This window comes from Canis lupus, chromosome 5 (genome assembly GCF_048164855.1).
Source record: "Canis lupus baileyi chromosome 5, mCanLup2.hap1, whole genome shotgun sequence".
NCBI classification, from domain to species: domain Eukaryota; kingdom Metazoa; phylum Chordata; class Mammalia; order Carnivora; family Canidae; genus Canis; species Canis lupus.
Window position 1 is genome coordinate 7,280,202 of NC_132842.1, and position 13,932 is coordinate 7,294,133.

At 43.1% G+C, this 13,932-nt stretch overlaps 1 protein-coding gene across 22 annotated transcripts in view; it reads right to left on the minus strand.

The window, feature by feature from the left end:
* The window catches only part of KIAA1217 (KIAA1217 ortholog), a 433,418-nt gene that overhangs the window by 47,372 nt on the left and 372,114 nt on the right, over positions 1-13,932 (minus strand). For all 22 annotated transcript variants that reach the window (XM_072825344.1, XM_072825343.1, XM_072825342.1 and 19 more), the window contains one exon: positions 12,304-13,136. In XM_072825344.1, coding sequence (XP_072681445.1) covers positions 12,304-13,136 — 833 coding nt within the window. The remainder of the gene's footprint in view (positions 1-12,303; positions 13,137-13,932) is intronic.

A 13,932-nucleotide genomic window follows, 5' to 3' on the forward strand; every position in this document is an offset into this window, starting at 1 on the left:
GGCAGGCGCCAAACCGCTGCGCCACCCAGGGATCCCTAGTCTGGCTTTTGAAATAGGTTCACATTTCTATACCCTGGACAATAGCAATTTCACAGTATTACCATTATTTTCACCACATGATAAAAACATTACCACAACAAAGTGACCTCTCCCCACTAAGGATGAATGGGCAGTGCAGAGGTCACTGCATGTGAATTCGATTATACACATGTGGTAGTTTCAAGCAATACAAGGGACAGCTGTGAACGGTTTGAATAGTGCAGGTACCTCAGCTGCCAACGTACCCCATCCACAGGGGTCATAGCAGGTGTCAGCTTGAGACAGAGAAGTGACCCCACTCCTCACTGCGGGTCTACACCCTATGTGCCCCTGGTAGTGTTAGCAATGGTGATTCCTGTACTACAAACAGTATATTCATATTCATACACCGTGGCTTTTAAACACAAGCCAACTTCTTTATCTGGTATCCAGTGGGAAAAATCACGGTGGACTATTCCTTCACTAGAAAAAAAAAATAACTGGTTAAGTTGGACTAAATGACTGATGATGTATCTGTAAGTCTGTACAATCAAGAGGATTTTCAAGGGTAATTTTGTCCATACACAATCTTTTGGCCTTGTGTTTTTGCCTTGGGAGTATAACCCTTAGTGCTCTATGAAACACTGAGCTTAATTTCACAATTACAAGTTTCTGGCTTCAGAATTCCAGGCATTTTCTTTATTTTAAAATGGACGGTTCTGTCACAATACTGAGTTTCTTGGATGGAAGTCATGCAGGCTGAATAGTTACTGGTTGTAAACACAGTAAGGAAAAAATACCCAACTGGAGAGTTAATAGTATGATTTCTTTGTTCTACTGGTGTGGAGAGAAGAAATCACACATAGAGATTCCATGGAGTGACTTTCCAGTTGTTTCCAGGCAGAGTAATGAAGGCTTAACTTCTGAGTTGCCAAGCATTTTGAGTCTTACCTGGGCTTTTGGCCTCCTCTCTGCCATAAGACAGTGCATGTGCCAAACAGAGAACTTAGTACGAAATCCCAATCAGGAAATCAGGTTAGTAAACATCCAGTAGAAATCCCAAGTTTATCAGACCCAAGGGGCAAAGAAAAGATGGTGGTGGGTGATCATGCCACCTGCCATGTGGGGGACATAAACTTAGACAAATGGTTTTTTGGTAAATGAATGACACCCAGCAGATGTGCTGAGCACTCGAAGAAAGTTGTCTAGTGCCCCCCATCCTTCCCACAGTAATGCTGGAGTCAAGCGCATGACTCTGAGTGGAAGTGCGTTCAGACCTCCTTGACATGGTACTAGTTCACTGCTCTTACTCAATCCTAGGCAAATGCAAAGGAATCCTTCCTTCCTTCCTTCTTTAAGTGGCAGCTTTGGTTGGGAAGTGGCTTAAAGGAGTCTGTGAAGCTAGAGGGTAGATAGGAAGGCACAGTGACCACCGATCCAGATACAGATGAGAGCAATGTTGAGAAATAGGTAAGGCAATGACTGCAGAGATTAAATGAGAATCTGACGGGCGGAAATGACAGAAGGGATTCCAACATAGGCTCTGATTAGGGTTTAATCAGTGTTTTTTCTGAAGGCTCTCTCCGGTCAACAGCTTTCATTACCTGATTTAACAAAGGAGGGCGGCAGCATTAAAAACCAAGCAAAGCCCCTGAAACATTCCAGGTTCAGAACACTGCCCTTCAGTGGCCTCATCACCATGTAATAAGTGCAGGATGTCACAGCACTGGTTGGGTCCTCTCCACACAGGCTTCCACAGGGCTTCATACATGCCTTTGGCCTTTTCCTTGGCTCAATGGGTACTTGGCTTCTCACTGGGCTTCCCCCAGACAGGTTTTAGGATGCAGAGAAAGATAACACCCACATAGCACTCCACTCTTCCTTACCCATCAGACACGATGTGGACATAATCACAGAACTGCCTGGGATAAGAGTTTGGATGCTTTGGAGCAAAGCTCTCTACTCGGTCCTGTACACACATACTCTCTATCTCTGAGTGATTGTGAACGCTCCTAGAGTGGCCTCCTATGGGCTATGTCATTGGTGTGGCCACCAAGAAGGAGACATGATCTGTCAGAGCCTTGAGAGTTTAGAAGACTTGAGCCTGATGGCTGAGGAGGAGCAATTCTCTGCCATTGTCCAGGAACAGTGGGGCCTCACGTGACCAAGGCGCCGCATGCACGTGTTCCACTGCCTTGGCCAAAACCACTTTACAAAAATACAATTCTTTTGACACATGGTAATGAGAAAACTTTTTCCCTCCTATTTAATCATCAAAGTGTTTCTGGTTTCAGGATTCATTTGAGGGAGATTATCTGATTTATAAATTCATAAATAAGATTGTCTTTCCATTTCATGGTTGGTAATCTGGAAACAATTTTATGGTTTAACTAAATTACAGCAACTGGAAACTTATGCAGCCTTCTCCCATGATGAAATGTTATGAAGTATGTTTTAATGTGAAAAGGAAAAAAGAGAAATGCACTGGAAGACGAGAAATTAAATACGACCCTGTCATTTTACTGCAGTGGCAACTCTGCATGATAACCATCAGAATATTAAAGGTGCTGAAGCCAATTCTTGCCAATATTGCTTGGCTTAAGGAATTACAGAACTGGTATAATTACTGTTGAAAAGATGGTTTAAGAGTGATTTCATAAACCATTTTGTATCATTGCATAAACCATATTTATGTGATTAGTATGTAATGGTTAACTAGTCATTTAGTGCCATAAGTCAGTCTGGCTGAATGCATCTTCTTGGGGCCCAAGCATAATATTAATAAAAAAAGAAATTCAAGTACAACCCAGGCAAAGTGCTGATCCCAGGATTTAAATTCCCTCTGCTACAACCAGCTTTCCTTGCAAGCCCGAGTCTACCCGTGCTGAGGCAAAGCCCAGACTGCATGGTCTGCTCTCTGTCTTCAGAGTACAGGGAGGGAAAAGTGTCTGCATTTGGGGGCCTATTTTTAGCCAATAACCCCATTTATCCTACTTTTGACTTCAAAAGTTTTCACCTTCAACATTTGACTTAGGGACTTGTCTTTGTGCTGACTGAAGCCTCATTAAACCTGAATTAAGTCCTTATCATTGTATATTGAAGTAAATGAATGGCTATTAAAAAACAAGCCAACTAGGAGACTGATAATTCTTCTATAATGAAACCCTAAGGATATGTTTTTAAGTACCAAAGGAAGTGTCAGGGAGCTGAGGGAAACCAGTCAGCCAAGCTGATGTGATCAGCCCCAGTCGGGGCACTCACCTTCTGAACCAGTTACCAATGCTGAAACCCACCGGTGCAGGATGGTCAGGCACAAGGACAGTAACGGGGGCTGGCCTTCTAGAGTGCTAACGGGGTGGGGAGTGCACATCAATTCATTTCTAGTGCGGATATTTTGTGATTATTTTTTTGTTCAGTTCCTGATCATTCCTTGTCATCTCTCTCTCCCCAGAAAGTCATAAACAACAAGCCATCAATCAACATTATAGAGCATGTGCTAGGCACAGAACAAGCTGTTGTGGACACAGCAGTGAAGAAAGTATCATCATTCCTTTCTCAAAGTTCCCCTCTCTCTTTTTTTTTTTTTTTTTTTGGTTTCTGGGAGAAATCTAAGTGAACTAAAACCCTTCCAGTCTTGGCAGTGCATTTTCCAGAATTGAATAGTGAATAGGCTTAAAGCGAGGCTATGCCCTTGTTTGCTCATGTCCTGATTCTCTGGTATGGGGGCGGGGGGTGGGGAACCAAAGTAATTAAAGTCACTGTTTTCAGAGGAGTTCAACTGAACACACTGGAATTCCAATGATCTGAATTTGTGGTAAAGCTTCAAATAGGACTCTGAGCAGCAAACTTTCTATTTCTGCCCGATGTTAACCTATTGGTGAAAGAACTAGAAACCTTCCTCCAAAAACTCCCAATAAATTTAACTTCTCATTGAAATGTCTAGATTTATTGAGGAGATAGTGATAGCGTTGGCAGTAACTGCAATGTGCTGCAGTGTTTGGTACACATTTAGATCATCGTTGTACCATCGTATGTAACCATGTCTGGCAATTTTTCTTGTCCGTAGGAGACAACTAGATACAGAGGGTCACGAAGAACTGTTGTGTATAAATAACACTGACCTTGAAGGCTGCTTATCTCTCCTCCTGTCTTCTGCTCATGGAGAAGGAAGACTGGGTATGTTCTGTGTTTCCTATTACTGCTTCAATCCATTGTTCTGTCCGACCTTTCAACATTGTCATGCTTCTAAACTCTGGGCTTCCTCATCTGTAAATGCCCTACTGGCATCTCGGATATTCACATGTCCTTGGATGACTTCAGCATGGGAATCTGGCCTCCTGTCTGACACATTTCAGTTCATTATCTCTTATAGCTTCCACATCTGCTTAGGCAACCCTTTCAAAAGTTGGCCATTACAGATCCTCAGCTCTTCTTCACAGACATACTCTGACCTTCAATTCTTACTCAGTATGGTTTCACTGTCTAGATCTGAGAGTCCAGCTTTCCCCCAAGTCAAGAAAGAAACAAAGACCAAAGCAAAGGCCTTCACCTGGAATGCTCTGGATTTTACTTGTGGCCATGAAGATATACATGTCTAATGATGCCAATGAAGAAACAGGCAAAAATAGAGCCCCATTTACAAGGATCTAGGGGGAGGGAAACTATTTCTAATCTTCCTTCATAAATTCACTGAGGCAAAGAAAATGAAGGTTCATGATGAGATGTGGGGAAAGAATGCTGTGGGAATGATGGTATTCCCTGAATTATATAGTTTTTCACAGATTAGCTTGCAATTGATGCCGTTTACCCGAAAGCACCCAGGTGACATTTGATTGCCAGTGACTTCAGTGATTGCTACTGAGCATGAGCACTGTGCAGGAGGCAGAGAAAGAGCAAGTGCAAAGTCCCAGAGGTAGGAAAGGCCAAACAAGTTCAAAGGCAGGAAACCAGTGAACAAGGAGCTTGGGACAGGTTACATAAAAGGCTGAATGAACTCTCAGCAAGCGGAGGAAACAGGGCCTTCAAAGGCTTCCACCTCTCGTTAAACAGAGGTGCCAGTTTTCTTATGCCCAGTACTCCAAGAGTACTGTGTCTGAAATGCTGCCAGACTTAAAAGTCTAGAATTACAGAATTTTCTGGTTGGAAGAAACTTATTCAGGCCCCACAGTTTTCATTCCATTCTGGTTTAGTGATTTTGACAAGCAAAAAATAAATAAATAAAATAAAAGAGGGCGTGGCAAGCCCAGCAGGTCGGGCCCAGCATGTCGGGCTAAGCTCGGCCGCACCCAGTTCCCCTGGAGCACAATCATCCCTTGCCCATGTGCCAACTGCATTCTTGCCCGGCACAGCAAATGCGCCTGGGAGTTCTCCAGGTAGTCTTTAATCTAATTCACAACCTGCTTTGTGGGCAGGCTGTTCTGGCTGGAACCAGAATACAGTCCAAAGCCAGGCATGAGGACACACAGTCTCTCAGATCCAAATGGCCAGATCCACTGGCCCTGCAGAAAGGAGCCGCTACTCCTTCCTTTTATTTATAGAACTTTCCAGTTCACTTTCCTGTTTATACCCATGTTCATTTAAGTTACACAGAACCATTGAGAGGTCACACTATCATCCTCCTGCTACGGCAAAGGGCGTGGAGGCTTAGCAAGGTGGGGGCTCTCTGAAGGGCACTCACTGGTTCACCTGCAAACCCCCACATCTAGAGCTCCCTGCATGGCTCTGAGCTGCCTCACATAGTGACTCACCACTGGGGAGAAGCACTCCATTTCCCAGATGAGAACCTTCACTCCCCAGGACGAGCCTACACCCTGGTTTATGAAATCACTTACTTTGCATTTTCTTTCTCTTCCCTGGGGGTAATTTTTCATATTCATGCCCTGGAAGTGACATCTCGGATTTTGTACATGTACAAACCAGTATAAATAGCCCGTTCATTCATGTTCCAGCTACCTGACTGGGGGCCTGTAATTTACCTTCCAACAAGAGATGGTGTTGGAGGTGATGGAGAGATGGTCTCTTGAGTAGTCCTTTGGGAGCTATGCAAATACGCTCTCCACTCCCACCTGCTTTTGATCTGTAAAATCTTGGCATGAACTCAAAAGATAATGACTCAGGAAAAAGAAGGAAGATATTTCTTATAGTTGGCCTCCCTTGTGTCTTTTTGTATTTTGTCTTCTTAGCTATTTGTGTTTATTGGAGGAGTTAGGGACATACTGTTTTTATTACAAAGACAAAAAAATATTGAAACAGTTTGATAGTGATAACATCATTTGGCTGGAGAAGCTCCAGACACTGGGCCTTTGGGAAATCTCCTGTCTGTTTCTCCTGTAAAGTCAGCGATTAGCACAGCGGTCTCTAAGACCCCTTCAACTCTGAAGATGGACAGAGAGGGAGAGGAAGCATTGACTAGTTATGTCAGTTGGCCATACATGAATGTAGTGGACAATACAGTCTTTTTAAGACCTGCAATTTTTGCAAGTTTGAATAATGCTTAGGTCTGATGATTTTTGCATCACTTCATTCATGAAAAATAAACTCCAAAAATTCAAGTAAAGACAAGTGTAAAGTCTCCGTGATCTCCACCAGACAGAAGGACAACCGGTCACAAGAGAAGCTAAAATGTGGCCTGGACATCCTGAGGACTCAGGATTATCCAGCTCCTGGGGCCATCGGGCTACTGAGAGGACCCCCATCTTCAGGCTGGGTCACAGCCACACTGACTCTACATTCAGCTGCTTTCGCCATAGTTTAAGGAGCCCGAACCTGTCTCCAAACGTTTATTCCTCTTCTCTTTGAAAGCGGATTATCTGAATCACACAGTATTTAGGTTACTCTGGCTTTGCCTCTGGTTTCAGACCTAAGGCATCTGACTGACAGCACCTTGTGAATATTCAAAGGAGATACAGGGGTGCATTTTAATTTCATCTAATTAGTGACAGATGATGGCTTTCCCTTTTGAGAAATTGGTTTGCTTAAAGTAACACAGACCTTGTGACATCCATTCCACTGGTATTTTTGATAGGATATCCCTTGTGTAAGAGCAGAGCTATCTTCATAAATTTGTCAGTTGGTTAAGTATCATGTTTACCAGTCAGCTCTTGCCTGAATCCGGCAGCCTGAGGAATGACAGGCAAATATTACTTAACCGTGAAGTTATATTCCTGTGCATGAAGGGATAATTCAATTTATTGGCACTGATTTGACTTCTGAGACATCATATCTGGATGCCATTTCTATAGTACCTTAATGGCAGAAATAGAGCAAATTTAGAGGATAAAGATCAGTCTGTCTTTCCAAATGGTATCTCTTTATTTCATTGTGTATATCCCTTCAACTGCAGTCCATCCCGGCATTCTCATGAAAGCTCCCAGACCAGCACAAGTTCGGGAAAAGTGCCTTTTTTTTTTTTTCTGAATTCATAGCAATTACTATCTGTATCGCTTCTTTTGAATTAATTATGTATAAGCAGTCCCCAAATTATGACGGTCTTGTCACTGAAAAGTTTACTTGTACTTTCATTGTTTAGAACTTGGAATAAATGGTGGTTAGATTGCCAGCTGGCCCACGGAAGCCTCTTTAACCTACAGCATATTATTAGTGGTATCATTGTTCTTCATTGTCTTCAAGAAATACGTGTCCTGACTTTCTAGCTGGACATGGAGATGTGGAGGACAGATCCCCCCCACCCCTGGAGCTCCAGCCTCAGGGAGAGACACTTTTCCTTCTTAGTGACCTGGCACGGCATCCTCCCTGCTCTCAGCTTCGTTAGGAGACGGTGTCACTCTCAGGTGACAAGAAGAGCATCTCTGGGCACCACCCCTGAATGAAATCCTACTCTTGTGGTTGTTCCTATGAAATAGTTTTTAGTCTGCATCTCAGAAGCTTCCTGTGCTCAACCGTGGGATTGCATATATGTTTGACTCATGCTGTTAATGTTTTATGACTGTCTTCCCAGTTTATATCCTTATGCGTGGGGACCACAGCTATGTTTCTTTGTGCACCATAAAGCATCCAGTTCACAGCTCAGCACTTAAGAGGGGCTCAATAAACATTTATTGATCCATCATTAGAGCGACATGGTAAAGCAATTCAGACAAGAGCTGAATCAGTCAGGCACAGTTAGGCATCAAAACAGATGACCTAACACCATCAGCTCTACCTGGTTAGGTATCTTTGTCATCAATCCTACAGCTCAGGTGCCTTTAAAAAGATGCCCTAATCCTGGCTTGTCTTTTTGCTCCTGGTCCCAAGAAGAGATAATTCTAACTGCTCTCCTGAAATGGCTTTTAAAGTAGCTCTGATAATCTAAACATTCTAATTTGGATCTTTAAACCCAGCTAATTCTGGTCTCTGTTCACACTTAGTTTTATTCCCTCCACACCCCCCACCTGTTCCACGTTCTTCCTGGTGCTATACTTGACAATGTGTCTCCTTGCTTCTTTAGGCACAATCCTTGTCCTAGCCATCTCTCTGTATGGATCTCTTTAGTAGCATGGAGTAGAGTGCTTTGTGCAAAGTAGGAACGCTCAAGCACTCACCATATGGAACACTTGGCACTTAATCACAACGAGCTGTTCTCTCCCACGAGGTAGGTGTTATTATTATAATACCTATTTTACAGATAAGCAAACTGAGAGCAGAGATGCAGTAACTTGTCAAAGGTCTCAGCTGCTACCAAGTGTTAGAACTGGGAATTGAGCCCAGGCGGTCTGGCTTTGGACTTGACGTTCATAAACACTGCACATTGCTGCCTCTCAATTAATGGTTGATCTCAGATGATTGAATCAGAGGTAATAACCGCAAGTTCTCACAATAATGAAGTTGCTTTACCAAGAGGTAAAGGGTAGAATTGGGGTAATGATTGTTAAGATCCACATTTTATGAATGTCACAACTGACACTATTCGAGTGGAGTACTCTTTCATTTCTCTACTTCATTAAGTAGAAAAAGTCCAACGTTCCTTTAGAGTGGTGCTTCTCAAACAGAGGCATTTTGTATCCGCCCCCCTCCCCCCTCCCCCCCTGCAGGGGGTGCATTTGACAATGTCTGGAGACATTTTGATTGTCATGGCTAGGGCAGGGTTGGGCAGAGTTTGTTCCAGGCATCTGGTGGGGTAGAAACTGGAAACACCACTAAGCATCCTTCAAAGCAGAGAGCCCCTCTGCCCGGCAAACACAAATTATCCAGCCCAAAATAGCAATAAGTGCAGAAGTTAAGAAACCTTGTTCTAGAAAGAGCCCAAGTTTATCCACTTAGGAGGTCTCTGATGTGGCTTACTTTTGACTATGCATTCAGAAAAAGGAAAAAAATAATAATTAATTTTAGGATAAAGTATAGGTCTGCCAGTCACCGTGAACGTCTTTCAACAATATAATCTGAATTTAAACTTTCACTCAACTGATTGTTCAATCAAGTGATGCATCCCACCCCTCAAAGCTACCAACACAATAACATATAATCCTTCTCAAATAAGAAAGTGATGGGAAATGATTAACAACAGAACAAACTACCAGTTATTATGCAGGCCTCTCCCCTCCCCCATACACAGAAGCTTCCTTCCTCTTCCAAGTGCCCAGGACAGGGACCTCTGCATCTCTCAATCTGGGGAATTCTTAGAAATCACAACGGGATCGCCTATGGCTTTTCTTCCTCCAAATACAGGTGCTTAGGCAAGGCAAGAATTTACTCCCCAGTGGGTTCTTGACTCATTTTTTGGAATTTAGCTATTGTAAGTGTAGAATTGTGTAAAAATACGATCTCAGTTCAAGCTTACCACGTCTTGAAAAATATTACACAAGGAGGGATCTGTCACACATTTGGGAAGGGAGCTACCAGTCACTTTGCAACAAGCAGTCTTGAATTTCGATATTTTACATTATAGAATCCAAGCTATAAATAGAAAGTTGCAAAACATAAATGTCCTAGATTTTTACAATTCTTAAGGGCTGTTTTATGTGCCATGAATAGAAATAACGATGCTGTTTAATGAAGAAATTTTATAACCTAGGGAAGACAGAGCCTCAGATACTGAGTCATCTGTCACATACTGTCCCCTGCCCACGGCACTCCTCCATAGCTACGTGGACCATTTTCTCGGGGTCCCGGCTGAAGGGAAGTCATGTGGATAAAGCCACCTTCTCACTTGAGATCATTTTCTTCCTAAAAATTCAGGTATGAGAATTGCTATCTTGAAAGTCAAGTGGCTATGATCTGCTCCTCTACGCCCCAAATCCATGGCTATCTTGGGAGGAGAGCCAAACCTTCGCCTAGGTTCTACTACCTACATGATTTTTCCCCCCAGATCTTCTATATATAATTTGTCATCACTAGATGCTTTGTGGAAACATCTTTGTAAGAAAAGAGAAGCCAAATGCTTTAGATCAGACATACGACTAAATACAAGGACCACGATGAAATGACTTCATCTTTAACTCTTCATTTTCAAGTCAATAGAGAGGTTATAAAATCATGTTTTTAAGAAAAAGAAAGAAAGAAAGAAAGAAAGAAAGAAAGAAAGAAAGAAAGAAAGAAAGAAAGAAAGACTACCACTGGAGGTTTCCTAAGTACTGAAATCAGAAAGAAATTCAAACATCCTGCAGCTATTCGGGCTATTTCTTCTGAACAGCTCCTGAATCCAGCAGAGCCCAAAAGAAAGCATCGCTACAGATTTTTCAGTCCTCCCCCTGTGTTTTTGTAGCTTCACATCTTAGATGCAAAGTTTCACTTGAGAGTTTCGTAGAAAAAGCACTCTCAAGATTTGTTTGCTGTTTAATATTATGAAATGACGACAGAATTCGGTTTGGCACTTTATAGGACTCTGCCCTCACGAAGGTAGACTTTTAGGGGCTGAACTCTTCAAATACACAAATTAAATGTATCTAAGGTAACAGCACAGTATAGGCACAAGCAATGGGCTGTAATTTTGTGCTTCAATAACTGTTTTAGGAGCTCTTGTTTTTAAAAATTTCTCTTTGACACAGTACTCACATTCATTTTTCAGAAATAAAATCTTCAAAAATGTTCTTTCTTTCCCCATTGCTGCATAATTGTGCTAATATACTAGCTAGGGCAGTTATATTTTAAATGGCCTGTATATATTTAGCAGCATAATTATGCAAATGCTACCATGTTTATGACTGTAAATATCCTTCAGGAGCAGTTACTTAGCATCTAGTCCTGAAACAAGTTCTGAAGAATTCTGGCTGAAATGCTCAGAATTCACCTCTAAATTTACTTCTCTGCTGGGCAAAGATGTGGCTCACAGGTCTCCTTCATGTGGCAAAATATTGCACGGTGATAAAAGGTATGGATTCTTTAATAAATAATCTTTTTAAAAATTGGGTTGATGATAATATGTAAATGATACTGTCCTTTTGGCAAGAAAAAGGGAAGAGTGGTTCTAATAACGTGCTGAGTCACTGAATATCCAGATCTTATTTCTCGCATCCGTTCTGAATTCACAGATGACAACAGGTAAAATGCTTAACCTCTTTCAGACTCAATTTCTTTGACTAGATTTTTATGATTATAATGATTATGTTGGCTTCCTTCAACCAATTCAGGCTAGAGAAATTCCCTCTAATAAAATTAGCTTTCCTCTTAAGTACTTTGGAGGGCTTTTTTAAATGGACTGGGCTGGTAAGTTACACCAAAAAAGTGTATATTAAAAGAGAAATTTAAATACTCAGAGTGTCTCATTTGCTATAAAAATTTTGCTGATTTCAGTACCACTCCTGAATGAGTATTAAATTGAAACCATTCTATTCTTATGCAAATTCATGCTTTATTACCTTAGAGGACAGACAGTGACACATTCTTTCCATTTCCCAAGGCCAGATGAGAAAGCAAAATTGCACTCCATATGGAAAAACCCAAATTGCCATTTCAAACGGTTAAAACTTGAGCCACTCACTCCTTTTCATGAGCTCCTGGTCTTTTTGTCCAAAAGGTTTCTGCTGATCACAATTTTCTTGCCATTTGTTCAGACTGACACTAATGATGACAATGCGAGACCCATGTTCCGCAGGCTCGCAATGACCGCAGCGAGCATGTCTGCCCCCCTTTGGCACAGCGATTGGCCTGCTTCACCTGACCCCCACCAATTCACAAACTCTTTGCAGACCAAGATGGCCTTTGATCCTACTCTGTGGCTTCTGCAGCATCTGCAGGGCGTGCTGCACGGGCTGGGGCTTAGCCAACATCTGTTCCCTGGGTTTCACTCTGCAGAGCAGCCCTCAACCACGCAAAGGCACAGACCACCCTCGGCTGCCCGCACCCCCTTACCTGGTCTCTCTGTCTTTGGGTATCGTAGCAGTGCTGTAGGCAAACACTTGCTTCTCCACTAGAGGAGGGCCGAAGTCCACAATGCTGGCTAATCCTGGAGTGGTCCGTGGCTTTTCAATATACACCAAGGTGCCTGGCTCCTTTTTGAAGGTCTGGCGGCTGGGAGAGGCCCGATCGGGCTGCAAGGTGTGAGGGGGTCCGTGGGCGTTGAGGTGGGCATGCATGTCTACCATTCTCAGGTCGCTGACTCTGTGAGGAGAGGCGGGGGGTGTTTTGGAGCCTAGGGTAGGCAGGTGGCTCTCTGGGTACTTCCTTGACTTCTGTCTGTACAGTGACTGCTCCATATGCATCTCTGCTTGCAAAGAAGGGTTGCAGTAAGCACTGGCCGAGCGAATTGCTGTGCGGTGATACGCGATGATGTGGTCAGGGACGTCCAGCGGGTGCCCACCGTGGGAAGAGGCTATGCTCATCCGCCCCTCGTGATAAAGGTAAGGATCAGTATAGAAGCCCTCATTTCGGTACATTGCGATGTTCTTGCCACTCATGTCTTCATCCGGCTTTACATCTCTTCTTTCCAAAATGGCACTAGGGCTGGGTGAGATGGACCTGGAGACTGGCAGGCTGGAGAGTCTGTCCCTGGGGATGGTGGCATTGCCGGGAACAACCATGGGGCGCGTGCCCCCATAAGGAATTCTGGATGGGGAAGGAGGCATGGAATGGGGCACAGGAGTGGATGGTGGAGAATTTGGAATGGCGTGAGGCGGATGAGCTGTGGATCCAGGTCGGGAGGCACCAGGCCCATCTCCTCTCGCATAAACAATTTCTCTCTGCATCTGAAAATAAAACAAGAAGTTAGAAAATCTACTTTTATTTATTTTTAATTTTAGAGATTAAAATTTTAATTTTAATTTTTAGAGATGGCTCAGTGTGACAGTGTGGCCTTCCTGCTGCAACAGGCTAAACGGCCCCTCCTTCTGCAGCACGTCCACACTCTAATCTCTGGAACCTTATGTGTCCAAAGGGACTCTGCGATGTTCCTTTTTAAGAATATTGAGATATGAAGATTATCCCAGACTGTCCAGATGGACCTAATGCCACCTCACTACAGAGTGAGGAAGGGGTCAGCGTCAGGGAAGGAGGTGTGAGAACAGAAGCAGGATCAGAGAGAGAGGTTGAAATGCTCTCTCTGCCGCTGATTGTGCAGATGGCAGAAGGACCTAGGAGCTGAGGGATGCAGGTAGTTTCGAAAAGCTGGAAAAGGCAAGGAAATGGGTTCTCCCCTGAAGCTTCCAGAGGGAATGTGGTGCTGCTAACACTTTGGTATTGGCCTTTGAAACCCATTCTGGACTTCTGATGGCTACAACTGTAAGGTAATGAGTTTGTGATGTTTTAAGCCACTCAGTATGTAGTAGTTTGTTGCAGCAATCACAAGAAACACCCAAAAAGAGCTCAACATTGTGAGGTTTGGGGGGAAAGTAGTGCAGTGGTTTACATTTTGGGGGTCATAGCTTCTTTAAGATACTTAATAAATGTGGATCTAATGTTATCAAAAGTGCTAAAATTGTATTTTCTAAAATTTCTCCTGAGCATATTTTTCTAATATTAGGCCTGGAAAATAGTAAGCATCTT